Raw genomic sequence first — 13,837 nt, 5'->3', positions numbered from 1 at the left:
TTCCTAATTAATAGATTAAAAACACTGATGGATCCTGATGTTCCAAGAGTAAGATTTCTATGAAGCACCCCACTCTAACTCTCAAGAGGCAGCAGAGTCGTTTTGGCCATTTCACCAATTGATTAGGATTGTGTATTGATGCAGAAGACAGTTGTAGTATGAAAACATAACGTGGACAGAAAATACTGCAACCACCGAGATCTCCCATTAGAAGACATACATACCTTTGTGTGAATTTCAGATAAGGCGTGTAGTCTATGACAGCTGGGAAGGTGCCATCCAGACCTTCTCCCTTAAGGCAGAAGCTGATGAAGAACATGTCCACAATTTTTAAGATTAATATCCAGCTTGAAGACCCCCGTTACTAATGTGTAATTCACCTCCCATTTAGAAACATTCATTACTATGTGAATACTATCACTGATGGGTCATAGCAATAGACTAGCTGGACCAGAAAGAAATGGGAAGAACAAGTTCATGAAATGTGGACAATATTTCATAGAGGATGATATAATAACAGGATTAATTACTTTTTACATTGTATATACATCACGTTAACTGAACAGGCAACAAGACTGTTCTAAGTTGCACATGTCTATATAGTAGCCTCCGGTATGTAATATCTAACAGCAAGCATAATGTTTAAGGGTCCACATTGGCAGATTTTATCACAATGAACACCATGATAAGTGTGGTGTTGTTGCAACTAATTTATTTTGAAACGATAAAACCATTAACACCCTCATAATTTTGTTCGTCATAACAGAGCAGATTTATTGGATGCCGGCTCACTGGCAGCAATTATTATGAACGGATTTAGTGGATGGTGATTTCTCGTGGCTTTGTCCTAAGAGCATTAGTGTTATTTCAGCTCTAAGTAAGTCCTTTCACTAATATAAAGACGGCTTTCCAGGGGGTCTCTGTACGGTAAGTAAGAGGCATGAGTGACAAACGGTTTAAATACCTGAAGTCAATCGCATTGAGTCCCAGAAGCATACCAGCCAGCATGTTGGCTTCTTCACCCAAGACAATAGCCCCATCATCGTAAAACCTCCTACAGGGATGGAAACAGCCGTCAGCTTTGCGAATAAATGTCAATAACACACCAGATCTTATGATGACATAACCTCAAGCATAATCTCCAACTGCATTTTTTTAAATATATCTTGATGTTCTCCATTAGAAAAAGTTCTATGTTCATCAGGAACTGCAGATCGTAACGTGTTTGAAAATATTTGTAGATTACTTTATATTGATATAAGATCTACCGTGCGCCTGTACTTTTTATTTTGCTTTTAGCTTTGAACCAATATTCAAAAGGCAGTTTATTTTCTATTTAGATTTTTCAGATTTGATGGATTTTTTTTTTCTTTGACCAAAGTACAAAAATCTGCAAAACCTGGTCGTTTTAAAGTCTCTCAGTGCAGCGGTAATATATTCAGACAGACGTTTTTCCATCAGTGCAACTCTGATCCATGCTCTGCCCTACGAGAAACAGAGAGTACACAGTAAGAATCAAGTATAAATTACCGGAAGAATGTTTATTTCTTACTGGAAAGCGCATTGAAAATATAATTGCAAGAGCAAATAAAAAGGGGAATTATACCCAGAAAAACACAAAAATAAAGGGATATCCATCTTTTCTCAAAAAAACCCCAAAACATTCCATCTATAGAAACAGTTTCTGACCAAACACATTTCTTTCCAGCAGGTGCTTTCGGAATGCACCTGGTAGACAAAAATGAAATAAGAATTTATATTTTTTTCCCCTAAGCACCTACTATTCATAAAAACCTTCACTGTCTCTGCCAGGCCACCATGCTGGACCATATTTATAAAGGGCAACTAAGAAGCAAAACTACAAGCTAAGATACAAACATTTACAATACAATGATGAATTTATACGGGAGGGGTGTTGTATGCTAGACATGATCCAGGGCAGCAGCTAAGACCTACCCAATACCACGTTTCTTTGCCAGTCTTCTTTGTGCTGCCATCCAAATTTAGTCAAAGAGCTACTATGGAGGTCAGCAGAAAACATCACAGTCTTACTGGGCTAGTTTCATAGAAGATCTCAGATCTCTCCAACTGAGACCTTAAGAGCTGTAGGAAGGCCAATAACCCATTAGGGAGTTCTCTCCCTAGAACAGCGGCTCAGAGGCGACCGTCTCCCAGACCTGCTGCCCCATGCCTAGACCTGAAAATGCTGTATCTAGAATTTTGCGCCAGAGTTGCTCTATATACGTAAGGCCGAATCTGTCTGAATATTGTGAGATTAACTAAAGGTTATATGGCACGTGAAAGTAATGGCATTTTACAACTGCCTTATAAAAACAGACTGGAGAAATATTCAAGCGATTTCTATGTATTTATTTGCAAGTTTACCAAAACATATCTTTATGTATTCATACCTGCCAACGAGTGTACATTAAACACGCCAGTCATGCCCACTATGCTAACAGCATTTTCCCGCCAGTGTTAGGGCTTAACCCCATCGGACAAAACCCATCAGTCTCTCAAGTGCCCCATTTTCGACAGGACAGTCATGATTTTTGGGTACTGTCCCACCGAGCAGGCAGCAAGTAGCATGGGGCAGTTGGGAAGATCCTCTGATCTTGCCCGATCGGCCTAGGCAGTGCAAAAATAGACGGTGTGGGCTTTTTGGCCTCCTAGCAATACTCTGCAAATGAGCCCTGCGAGGTGGCTCCTCGGGTAAGGTACACAGGTGGACCCTTCCCTGCCTCAACTCCAGCCACATCCCTCGACAAAGCTGTCCGGACAACTAATATGTTAGGCGGTATACTACACTGCCTAATCATGAAAGGAAATTGGTGTTGACCCTTCAACATATGTTTCTATCATAGAAATGACTAAAGAGTTGATTTGTACTTTGCCTGGCAGGTATTTCCCTACAACTGCCGTAAAGCCAAAATACATGTAGCATAATCACAACATTTTAACAAATTAATTTACAAACCCATAATAAACAAAGCGCTAATTAATACCAACTTGTTTACCTTGGCTCTCGAAGAGCTGACATTCTCCATGTTTTCAATACTGCAGATACAACTATGAGGCATCTTGGAGCAGGCAACCCGTATGTAATCCCAAAAGCTACGAGGGCTTTCATAGCCAAACCAAGTGATCTGTCCTGCGGAGAAATCGGGTAAATACAATTACACGGATAGGCTGTGCACAACAACTACTAAAGAACCTTAGTCACCAAAAGCAGTGGGTATCTACTCTCCAGAGCCAGATGTCCACAGGCTAAATGCCATAGGGAACCTGGCTCTCCTTTTAACCAGCTGTCACCAACCATAAAAATAAGGACACAACAAAGAAAAAAAATGGAACAAGATACATTCTTCTTTCTTTTCCTGTCAATTACATAAAATCAATAGGTCACAAAGTCATTTAAAATCTTGTAAAGCCCCGCCCTGGACACTCCAATAACCCCACCCCCTTTCAAAAACAATGCTTATAACATTTGAACTTGAAAACTAATCTTAAAATACCATCAAACCTAAACGGGTCTAATATCCAAACTGTGGACTAAAGCCAGGCTAATGTATTTTTTTAGTACTTATCTTACGTTTTCCAAGTCTTGTTTTAATATATTTAATATATCTAATGCATTTCATTCTATATTGAATTACTTTTGCAGAGTGTTTGAAAACCTTAACGAATAACAATATTGAACATGACATGTTAGATTGAGGCTTTTTTGTAATGATCACAATAATAATAATGCAGCTATTCTTATGGAAACAAAATACTTTGTTTCTTTGTCTCTTGCTGATTTACATGACCCAGTGTCCGTGGCAAGGTCTGTGAAGGTCAACAGAACATCATTAAATTGTCCACCACAGACCACAGTAAATGTCCACCATGAGCAATGTCGGTGCCTACACCTGAATGTAAACGAAATGTTGACCAAATAAAGATGAAGGACAAGCCTCAGTAATCCCTGGTACCTTCAGTCTCGCACGTACAGAGGAGAGCGTGTCTTTTGGAACAAAATATTAGGGAAAAATACTTTAAAGGAAGCAGCATTGTCTGAATCCAATGCTTTGATGGCAACCGTATCTGCCTTATGGTCATGGTCATACCTGGGAACTCTCCGGGTTTGACCTCCGGTTCAAGACCCGAATCCTCCGGGTTGCAGGGCCTTGACACGCCCCGCTCCCCGCCCATTTTTCCATTAAATGGGCGTGTTTCCTGCTGCCGTCCGTGGGCGGTCCCGCTGACATCAGTGAGCAGTCCTGGCCACGTCCCGCAAGGGAAGGCCCCGGGTAGCCGGAGCCAAGAAGTTCCCAGGTATGGTCATGATGATGTGAAGAGTTATACTGCTTGGGGCTTTTAAATTGCTTTTATTAAGTAATTATTTGAAGTACTATTAATATATAAATATTTCATAACTTATATTTTCTTTCGAGATGTTACTCCTGAGCGCCTTAAATATTAACCCCTTCGTTATAGACTGCATTTGAAAATATCTTCCCAAAAGTTTCACAACTACCACCAACCCAACTTATCACGAAATATCATCTAAATTAGTAAAAAAAAAAATATTCCAACAGCTGCAGCTCATTCAATTCAACGCTGGTGCAATTTAATTAATATGTTGTCCAATTTGTAATTAATAAGCTCCCCAGTGTGGTTTGGCATTAAGTGTGTTTGCCAAGTACTTGTATCATTCAGAAGGATAAGCTTATTTTATTCAGACTGTGATAAAGATGGAAAAACAGAGGAGATGCAAATGATTCATGGAAACGATTTTGAAAGGTCGCAAAGATTTTAAACATAAAGACTCTTAATTACATCCATTTACTCACCATGAAGATAAAACAAGTCCCTGTATGTTGGAATGAGCATGAGATGGCAATAATTATTTGAGAATGCGTAATATAGAAGACATGCTGATTGTAAGCAATTTATTATCACAAATTCTGAGATCACCGATTAAAGGGATATTACGGCCACCATTAATAGATGGATTTTGCAGAATGCCTCCAAATGCATTGGCCCTTTTCCCCAACTAAATGCCATGCAAGAGACGCGTTCTGCCAAACACAGAACGCACGTGTGTTCAGATCCACACGCACGTGTGTTCAGATCCACACGCACGTGTGTTCAGATCCACACGCACATGTGCAGCAAGTGTTCGTTTCAATAGGAGTGCTTTCTGGTCACTGATTGGTTGCTTCAAGCAGCAAAGAGCTGTAAAACACTTCTTTACCCGTGAATCTGTCTACAATATTCTGCACTTTTGGAGTACTTCTGCAAAAGAGCGGAGCCTCGGCACACGCCACATGGACAGCCTCTCCTACATCCCTCCAATCTGGGGAGAGGGTGTGTGTGGGGACTCCGCCCTTTTGCAGCAGCACTGTTAAGAAGCCTGGACAATGGAGCAGACAGAAGGAGACAGAAAAAAAGAATACATAAGACACAAGAACAAGAAGACAAGGCAAGGAGCGAAGCTGCGGAAAAGTAGTAGGGGACATGGAAGTGGACGGTGGTGAACGTAGGGAAACATTGAGAGATAGCGCGAGTGAGTGTGCGTTAAAACAACCAACAGAAATAAATGAAAATTCAGAGCTCTTCGTTTTCAGTTGGTTTTGTTGGTTAATTTGCACAAATGTCCGGAAAACTAACATTTCTAAAAAGTCTACTGGTACCATAAGGTGCAGTTTACTGTATAATAAAGTATGCCTACCAGTTACGCAACACTTGACTTGTGCATAGAATTTCTAAACGATCCATTTTCCAAAGTTGGGGGCTTTCTATACATATAAAAGATCTCAGAGTATTTTAATATGCATTCTGTCCCTTTTACATAATGCAGTATGATGTATTATTAATGGTTTTTAAACTGTGATATCTGCATTGTAGGGAAGATGGGCCTGGGTTGGCACCATACCCACACAAAGGTGACTATTAATTCATCAAACACTATCCCACTGCATTCATGAAGTTTGAAGAGAACTCGTTTATATTCTTGCTTAATTAGAGGTGTTCCATAACGAGTTGACCCCACATTGTCCTAAAAGGAGATCTTTTTACCTATAGAACTTGGTGGAGATGTGTGTGGGATTTGTAAGATACAAAGGAACATTTGGTGAATTTTCGGGACGAGGACATACTTGTTACAGAGCTGCAGAATATGTGGCGCTATTTAAATCAATAAAAATAGTTAAAGAACACCATGAAAAGGCACAACAATTGTAGAATGAATACAATTCTACAAACAAGTGCCCCTGTTTAGGAGGGATGGTTACAAATGGGAAGACTAGATGGGCCGAATGGTTCTTATCTACCATCATATTCTATGTTTCTGTGTTACTGATGTAAAGACTCAGATCTTCACCATTTATTGGTCTTGTCTTAGATTCAGGATAGAGATATACCTATTCCATGCATGTTTACATTCTCTCACTATTTTAGTCTCTACCATTTATTCTGGAAGGCCGTTACATTTCTCTACCACCCTCTCTGCTTAAGTATGTGAGATCAAAATCCCGGTGCGGAGTGGTGCTGTTGTATTGTATTTAATGAAATGTATCAGGGTTCTTATTCTGTTAAAGTTCTTGATCTCGTGGACAGAGGGGGTAATGGTGCAGCCTACATGAACCTGTTTAAAATATGTTTGACATGCACCCGAGCTGTGTTTTACAGTTTTCCCTACAATGGTCCAAGCAGCCCAAAACAACTTAAAACGAAGCAGGCCCAAAAAGAAATTGTATTTCTGAGTTGAATATAAGCCAAGCTGCACTTCCAAAGCACACCCTGGACAAAGTATTCCATCAATAATCTAAGAGCCAGTGGTTGGACCATACAATAAATGGCTTCTGGGATCCTACTTAATATTCTATGCAGTGTAAATTAGATCCAATGTAAGAAACTTTTACTTGACTGAGAGGGTGGTAGATAAATAGAACAGCCTCCCATCAGTAAATCAAGTGCCATCTTATAGGAAAGACTGTTTATATTTTCTTTTGTAACTAACACAAGTTCAATTCCCTCTGCCGTTTTTCTTTTCAATGTGGAATTTGACCTGCTCTGCTTCGGTCCACCGCTTTGCCTTTTTCATCCCGCTTTTCTGACAAGGGAGGTTTCTACTCTACCAATTTTGGATTACATTTGTTTGATAGAATAAACACATTCTGCAGTTTGACGTACCGGAGTCAAGATTATGGTCAGAAAACCTACAGTAAATAAAGTTGCAACGCACACAGGCACACGCACACACACTCACGCTCACACGCACATAGCCTCCAACAAAACAACAGAATTTGGGAGAACAATCCTTATTTTTTTCCAAAGCCCTGAATCTTTTGAGAGTGTTTCACCTACACGCATAAGACACATAATAGTAAAAAAGTCCAGAATTCTTGTCGAAGAACTTAAACTTTACGTGCTGATTTTGTAAGTTTGCCCACTGACAAAGACATGATCAGTCTATAATTTTAATGGTGGGTTTATTTGAACAGTGAGAGACAGAACAAAAAAATCCAGAAAAAAAAAAAACTTGACTTGTGCATTCAGATTTGTACAAACGAACATTTTTATGAAATTTGCTAATTTTCTTAATTTGTATGAATGTCTGAAAACAAGGAGGGGCCTTCCAATGAAAAAGAAACCGAAAGCAGAGCGTCACATTTTCTTTTGCATTTTGTTGCTCTCACACTCTTACACTCTCTCACACACGCTTACTCACTCTAACACTCTTTCACACAGTCTGCCAATTTCTTCCCACCGCTTCCGTGTCCCTGTCTCCTTCCCCACAGCTACACTTCTTATAGTCTCTTCTTGTTCTTCGGTCGTCTACCATCGTCTGCCTCTCCCTTATGTGGAAGTACTCCAAGAGGACAGAAAATGCCCTCTTCCTCCCCAAAACTGCATTAATCTAGTACCCCCTCCTCCGCGTACCGTCTTCACTCTAAATAAATCCATCAGCAAGAAGAGACAATGTTGCGCCAAAATAAACTAAGTTTGTTATTAAACATATTACACATGTGTGCAGACATTAAATAATAATATTTTATTCCATGAAAACCCCTCTGTATTCGCTCTACGGCTACTACTAGTATATAAAATGAAAATATATTATTTTATAAAAAATATATATTGTAATATAGCAGTAGTTTAAAACACACTGAACAAACTGACCAAATTATTGAAATCACTTCTAATGTAACTTCTATTGAGAAATTTCTCAGTCGATAAACACTCTCACACGTCTCCGCTTCTCTTTAGAAAATGCCGATTACATCATTCTGCCTTCTGTTTTTGCTAATACAATCTGCCACCGTTAACCCACACAGAAACTATAAGTCTGTTAAAAATCGGGCAATAAACTATACGCACAGGCAAACAATTTCAGAAATATAAATAAAGTGGCCAAAAAAGACACACACTAAATACATACCCCCTGTAACAAGTCCGGTCCTGTTAATCTGTTGTTGCTGATGATATGCGACCCGTTCCTGTATTATTGCTGTTAATATATTTTTATACATAGTTATTAATGTATTATTGGAGTCCCATTTGCAATCGTGCCCCTCGCCCCTATAGCCCTCCTCCAGGTGAGTCAGAGGGGCCACATACACGTTTCCCCATTCAAATAGTAGGCACCTTTCTGGTTGGTTCTAATGTCTCACCTGCCCAGGTTTAAATCTTTTGGCCATCTTAAAAGAGACAGTCGCCCGTCACAATCAAAGCCTCACTGACTATAGATAACAAATTAACCGAATTGTTCCCTGTGTTTTTACCTGGAGTCACCTTAGTCTTGTTTCCTTACAAACCCTGTGCCCCCCCCAGTACGCACTGACTGGTTCTTTTACACCCGGACTGGTGTGCCCCTTCATTAATGGTGGTAAGGGAATGTTTCGGAGACCTTTCTCTGGACTTTGCCATCGGTAACTCAAACCGTGAGAAAGGCGACAGCAACAGCCGGAGATCTCCTAGTAGACCCCAGGCTCCCATTACACTGCTAGCATAAAGCATGTGTGTCAGATGTTTTGGGTTCAGATTTTAACCCTGTGTCCTCCAATTCCACACATGGTGTTATATATATATATATATATATATATATATATATATATATATATATAAATATATATATATCCACCAAACCGGACTCCTGTGTTGGGTTATAGGACTAGAGGTGGGGAGGGAAGATCTCCCCAACCAGCCTCCACTAGCTCCACTGGCCGCAAAAACGGGACAGATTCCCAAAATCTGGACACTTAGAAGTTAGAAGATATATATTACATACACAAATACATTCTGAGTGAAAGAGGACATTTTTTTTTTTTTATTATTATAATTTGATTATGACGTTTTAACAACAAGGGAACAGTTTGTAAGAATTACAATTAAACGCATACATTTTAAAATGACATTTTAATAAGATCAACACAAGGAGCGAAGAATTTGAATTTTATTAACTATAAAAGGTCACTCAGCCATTAATCTTACATAAAAAAAAAAATTTAACCTTTTTAATATAAATCAAGTGGATGAGATATGACAAATTCAATTTGCCCTCATCAGAGTCATCTGCCAACCTGGAAATTGTTTTATTAAAAAAATAAATAAGAGGAGAATCATGAATCCAGAGATAATCCGTGACATGTTCAGAATTGATGCATCAAATAAAATCACTTTCCAGCATATGTTTTGGGTTTGTTTTTACAAAATATATGGCTGGGCTTATTAAAGTGACAGTAATTTGAACATGAATACTTCTTTAACATGCTCTGCTCTGCTCTGGGTCCAGGCGTACTTTAGGGCCCACATCACATGCCATTTGAGCCACCAGAGTCGGGAGGTGAAGGTGTGTGCGGACTACTCCCCATTAATACTTCCTCCCTTGTGGTCTGAGAATAGGAGAGCTATATCACAGATTAATACATATATATCTGTGGTTAGAATTGCGTTAACTACCTTTCTTTTTGGCACAAACATTTCTGATGGGACTTGTTAGCCTTTATGGTCACCAATATATATGTCATTTGTGGAAATATACTGACTGCGGCATTAACGGTAACAAATATGCATTGCAATAGTACACAGTATAATATTTTTCGACTAACAGACTAAAAACATATGGATCTAAATTGGATGGTCCCCAATATTGTTAAATCAGAACACTGTTTGGAGCTTTCTAGCTTCAAGCAGAGAAATACAGAATTAAAATAAATGAGAGCAATTTAAAAGACACGGCCTTTCCGGAGATTCTGAATATACAATCCTTCCAACGCGTTCTTTGTTCTGATTGGTTAGCTTTCTGAGCAGGTTTTCAAACCACCTAGAACATTATATCACTGCACAATAAATATATTGATTCGGTATATATGGAAGTTCATAAAGCATGCATCTATACACTCTCTTGCACTGTGTATTAAATTAACATTTTCGGAATTCTCTCTCTTTTTCCATGTTATATATTATAGCTTTGTCACGGGGGGGGGGGGGATTGTTGGGCGTACTGGCTGGGAACTTCATTGTACGTCCCTTCCAGAGGTACCAACAATTTACACCAAGAGTCTGCCAGACCGTATTGTGTACAGAGAAGAGAGAGAATGAGAGGCAGAGAAGAGAGAGAATGAGAGGCAGAGAAGAGAGAGAAAGGAGACAGAGAAGAGGAAAAAAAAAAAGAGGCCAAAAGATGATAATGCACATCAGTTTAATGACCTGAATCTACATTAATTTTATTAATAACATCTAGCATAGGATATAACATGTTATAGTTATGATGATTTGTTATAATTCAGTAGCAGATCACAAAATAAAACATCTTATTGAACACCAGTATTAACGAAATCACCTTACTCTGACAGGCCAATTGGAAGCAATGTATTATTTTTATATGTTTAATTTTTATTATTATTATTATTTGGTAATAGACTTGGAACGCTTCAAAATTTTGAAATGCAAATAACGAAATAGATCCCAATGTAATAACAGGTTATCATCGGCACTGAAAAGGTTAAACCTGTACTTTATATTACAGTTGTAGAAAACCAATTCTGTAAATATGCTCGAGAAATACAATAATTCTTTGCTAATTCAAATATTGACAGATTGCAAGTGCTGCACTTCACTAAGCTTTCATTACCCGTAATCACCGCATTTTATAATGTGTGAAACCCGCAGGTCTCCCTATCAATATATATATTATTTTTATATGAAGTCACCAGGCTTTACAATAACACAGCATACGGTTAACGTCGCAGCAGGAGACGCTTCATACAGCAATTTCCAGCAAAATGCTAGGTAGTTATAAAGCAGCGTAATGTGAAATCCTGATTAAAGCCCGCAAAGCAGCGGGTAAATCTAACTATAAGGAAGCAGAAATAACATCCCCTCCCCCTACTTTCACAGCCCATAAACTTTTAAGAGCTCTAAATTGTGTGTGTGTCTTTTTAGGACAAACATTTTTTTCCTTTTCTCATGTAACGGCCAATATGCGGCCAATTTCAAAACCTCCTTAACAGAAAAATCTAGACCCCAAAATTGGATTTTTGTAATGCATTTTATGGGGAATTCAATTAATTTTGCTGAGTTTTTAATTTACTGCAGTTAGAACATGAGAGTTCACTTTAGCTGCATCTACTGAAACTGCTCTGCAGCGCTGCCACTGAAGACACTAAGGCAGCAGCCAATCACATGCACGCTAGCAGAACACACGTTGTTACTCAGCTCAGCTGTAATTGAACAGTATGGATGTTCTACTGAGCATGTGAAAGACAAACGTAACAAACCCTTACAGAATGGCAACAGACAATGCTTGCGTTTCCAGTGCAGGACTTGAATTCATTTACAGTTTTTACCAGGTCCATTCATGAGTTAGAGAGGCACATCGAAATAGCAAATCCTGGGGCAACATCCCAGGACTCTCTCCAAAAAGGCAATCTAGCAAAACTTTGGGAATCTCCATTATATAGCTCTCCCGTCACTGGTATTGCTTTTTTATTATTATTTACGCTTATTATTGTGAGTATATTTTTACTTTACGTACTTTTTTTCTGTAGTAGGTAGTATCTCAGACATTTGGCTACTTGATTCTGAAGCTGGAGCCCAATGTCCATATTATTACACTGGGTTAAATAAGATGGCACACTTAAATATTCTCAGAAAAATAAAATAGGTCTCGGATCAACTTTCCCCGTATTTTGTAAATTACCTTTGAGGCGATGGCTCAGGATATGCTCTAAAATGGAAGCAAAATTGACAAATTCTGGTGCAGAGTCATCGATGGTCTCGAAGCATGAACGGTCAATCAGCGTCTTCACGGAAAACCTGAACAGAAAGAAAAATATTTATGCTTTTTTTGCATTAACATCTAACACAAAAATGAACAAATTAGCATCTTCAGCAAATCTTTACAATCAACAGTATTAAGCAGACAATGCCAAAGACTAGACACATACCATAATCATGCTAAATAAAGACTCTGTAGTAAATACATATGCCCATGAGAATAGTGCTTTTCTTGCACCACTGGTGCACCCACTGTTGTTGGCTCAAACTCTCACCAGTCTTCTGTCTATGCAGGATGGGAATTTCGTTCCCATCCTGCATAGGGAAAGCTCCGAGCAGATAATTGGCAACAGATCGGCATCATGCCCTGCCTCGGGCGACAATACCAGCATCTAGACAGTACAGCGCTGCCGATGCTCAATGAGCACGTTTCTCATTTACACAAAGAATACCAAGTTCTAGCGCAACGTGTCTTCAAAAAGAGAAAGATCTTCAGTTTGCAATTTTATCAAAGACTGAGACTTGTGGAAGCTGGGAATAGGGATTAAGTGAGAATATGGGCTATATTCACTAAAGCAGGAGATGATGGGGTCATTGATTCACTATGCAATATAAAGGGCCATCCCCAACTCGTTTCCCAGCTGGGATGTGGCCCTGCATAATGTATATGTATGGGTGTACGGGAGACATCTCAGCTAAGAGAATGAAGAAGGGAAGGTTGCTGTATTCGTGGGACGCTGTAATTATGGGCCTGACATTTTTCAGGACACTTTAGATTTTGATAGCTTTAATAGAAGATTTGGGGGTAGAGAGTGTAAAAACGGGGAACGGTTTATATGATGTTCAAAACAGAACAGGGAATTTAGCAAAATAAAATGTTCTTAATTTCTGAACGGCCAATTGCTTCATCTGATTTATACCGTCCTGAATGCTAGACTTTCAAGGTCGATCGTTAGTAAGAGGTGGGAGTCAGGATCAGATTTTGCTACTATTTACCAAGAACAGAGGAAAAAAAGGTCTATAAAAAAAACTCAATGACTGCAGAAAATTAAACACAAAAATGTAAAGTAATTTCACTCTGAAACTCACATTCTTACTAATGCGTCTCATTTTTATGTTTTCTGCAGAGACCTTATGGTTACAATAATGAGATCTCATTTTAAAGCTAGAGGATGCCGAAGTAGTTGTGCTTCTTCGTAGGATGAAGAGAGGTACGAGGTAGAGAGCTTCTGATTGCATAAATGGCTATACATAGCGGGAACGCCTGCTATCGAGGCTTCCTATATAGATAATGGATTGTTAGTCTGGACAAGACAGAAGTCTACTTATCTAAATGGAACACAAAGGCTTTTCAGACTAATTTACCTCCTAGTATTGTCGGATAGCCAAACATGATCAGACCGTAGCCCATCATCATCAGACCACTCGGCTCCAATGTGGCCGACGTATGGATGCCATGTTCTTAAATAAAAATCTAAATGGATCCAGGGGTTGTCGAAGACTACCATCACATGCATATTTTCCAACTATATTTTGCTTTGAATTGTGATGGAATCAAAACACTGTGTGC

At 39.0% G+C, this 13,837-nt stretch overlaps 1 protein-coding gene across 3 annotated transcripts in view; it reads right to left on the bottom strand.

Moving 5' to 3' along the window:
• LOC149280561 (RUN domain-containing protein 3B-like) overlaps positions 1–12,299 on the bottom strand; it is a 32,831-nt gene extending 20,532 nt beyond the window's left edge. Inside the window, exons 1-7 of one of the 3 annotated variants that reach the window (XM_089500378.1) lie at positions 12,191–12,299; positions 9,728–9,771; positions 7,325–7,331; positions 3,018–3,151; positions 1,400–1,485; positions 965–1,054; positions 225–305 (exon numbers count right to left, since the gene is read on the bottom strand). In XM_089500378.1, coding sequence (XP_089356504.1) covers positions 225–305; positions 965–1,054; positions 1,400–1,485; positions 3,018–3,080 — 320 coding nt within the window. In that variant the 5' untranslated portion in view covers positions 3,081–3,151; positions 7,325–7,331; positions 9,728–9,771; positions 12,191–12,299. The remainder of the gene's footprint in view (positions 1–224; positions 306–964; positions 1,055–1,399; positions 1,486–3,017; positions 3,152–7,324; positions 7,332–9,727; positions 9,772–12,190) is intronic. The other 2 variants (XM_089500379.1, XM_089500381.1) reach the window with 2 other exon arrangements.
• Positions 12,300–13,837: the final 1,538 nt, after the last annotated feature.

Source organism: Sceloporus occidentalis, unplaced genomic scaffold (genome assembly GCF_023333645.1).
Source record: "Sceloporus occidentalis isolate IW3139 unplaced genomic scaffold, rSceOcc1.0.p SCAF_154, whole genome shotgun sequence".
In the NCBI taxonomy this organism is placed as follows: domain Eukaryota; kingdom Metazoa; phylum Chordata; class Lepidosauria; order Squamata; family Phrynosomatidae; genus Sceloporus; species Sceloporus occidentalis.
This window is presented reverse-complemented; position numbering and strand designations above follow the sequence as displayed.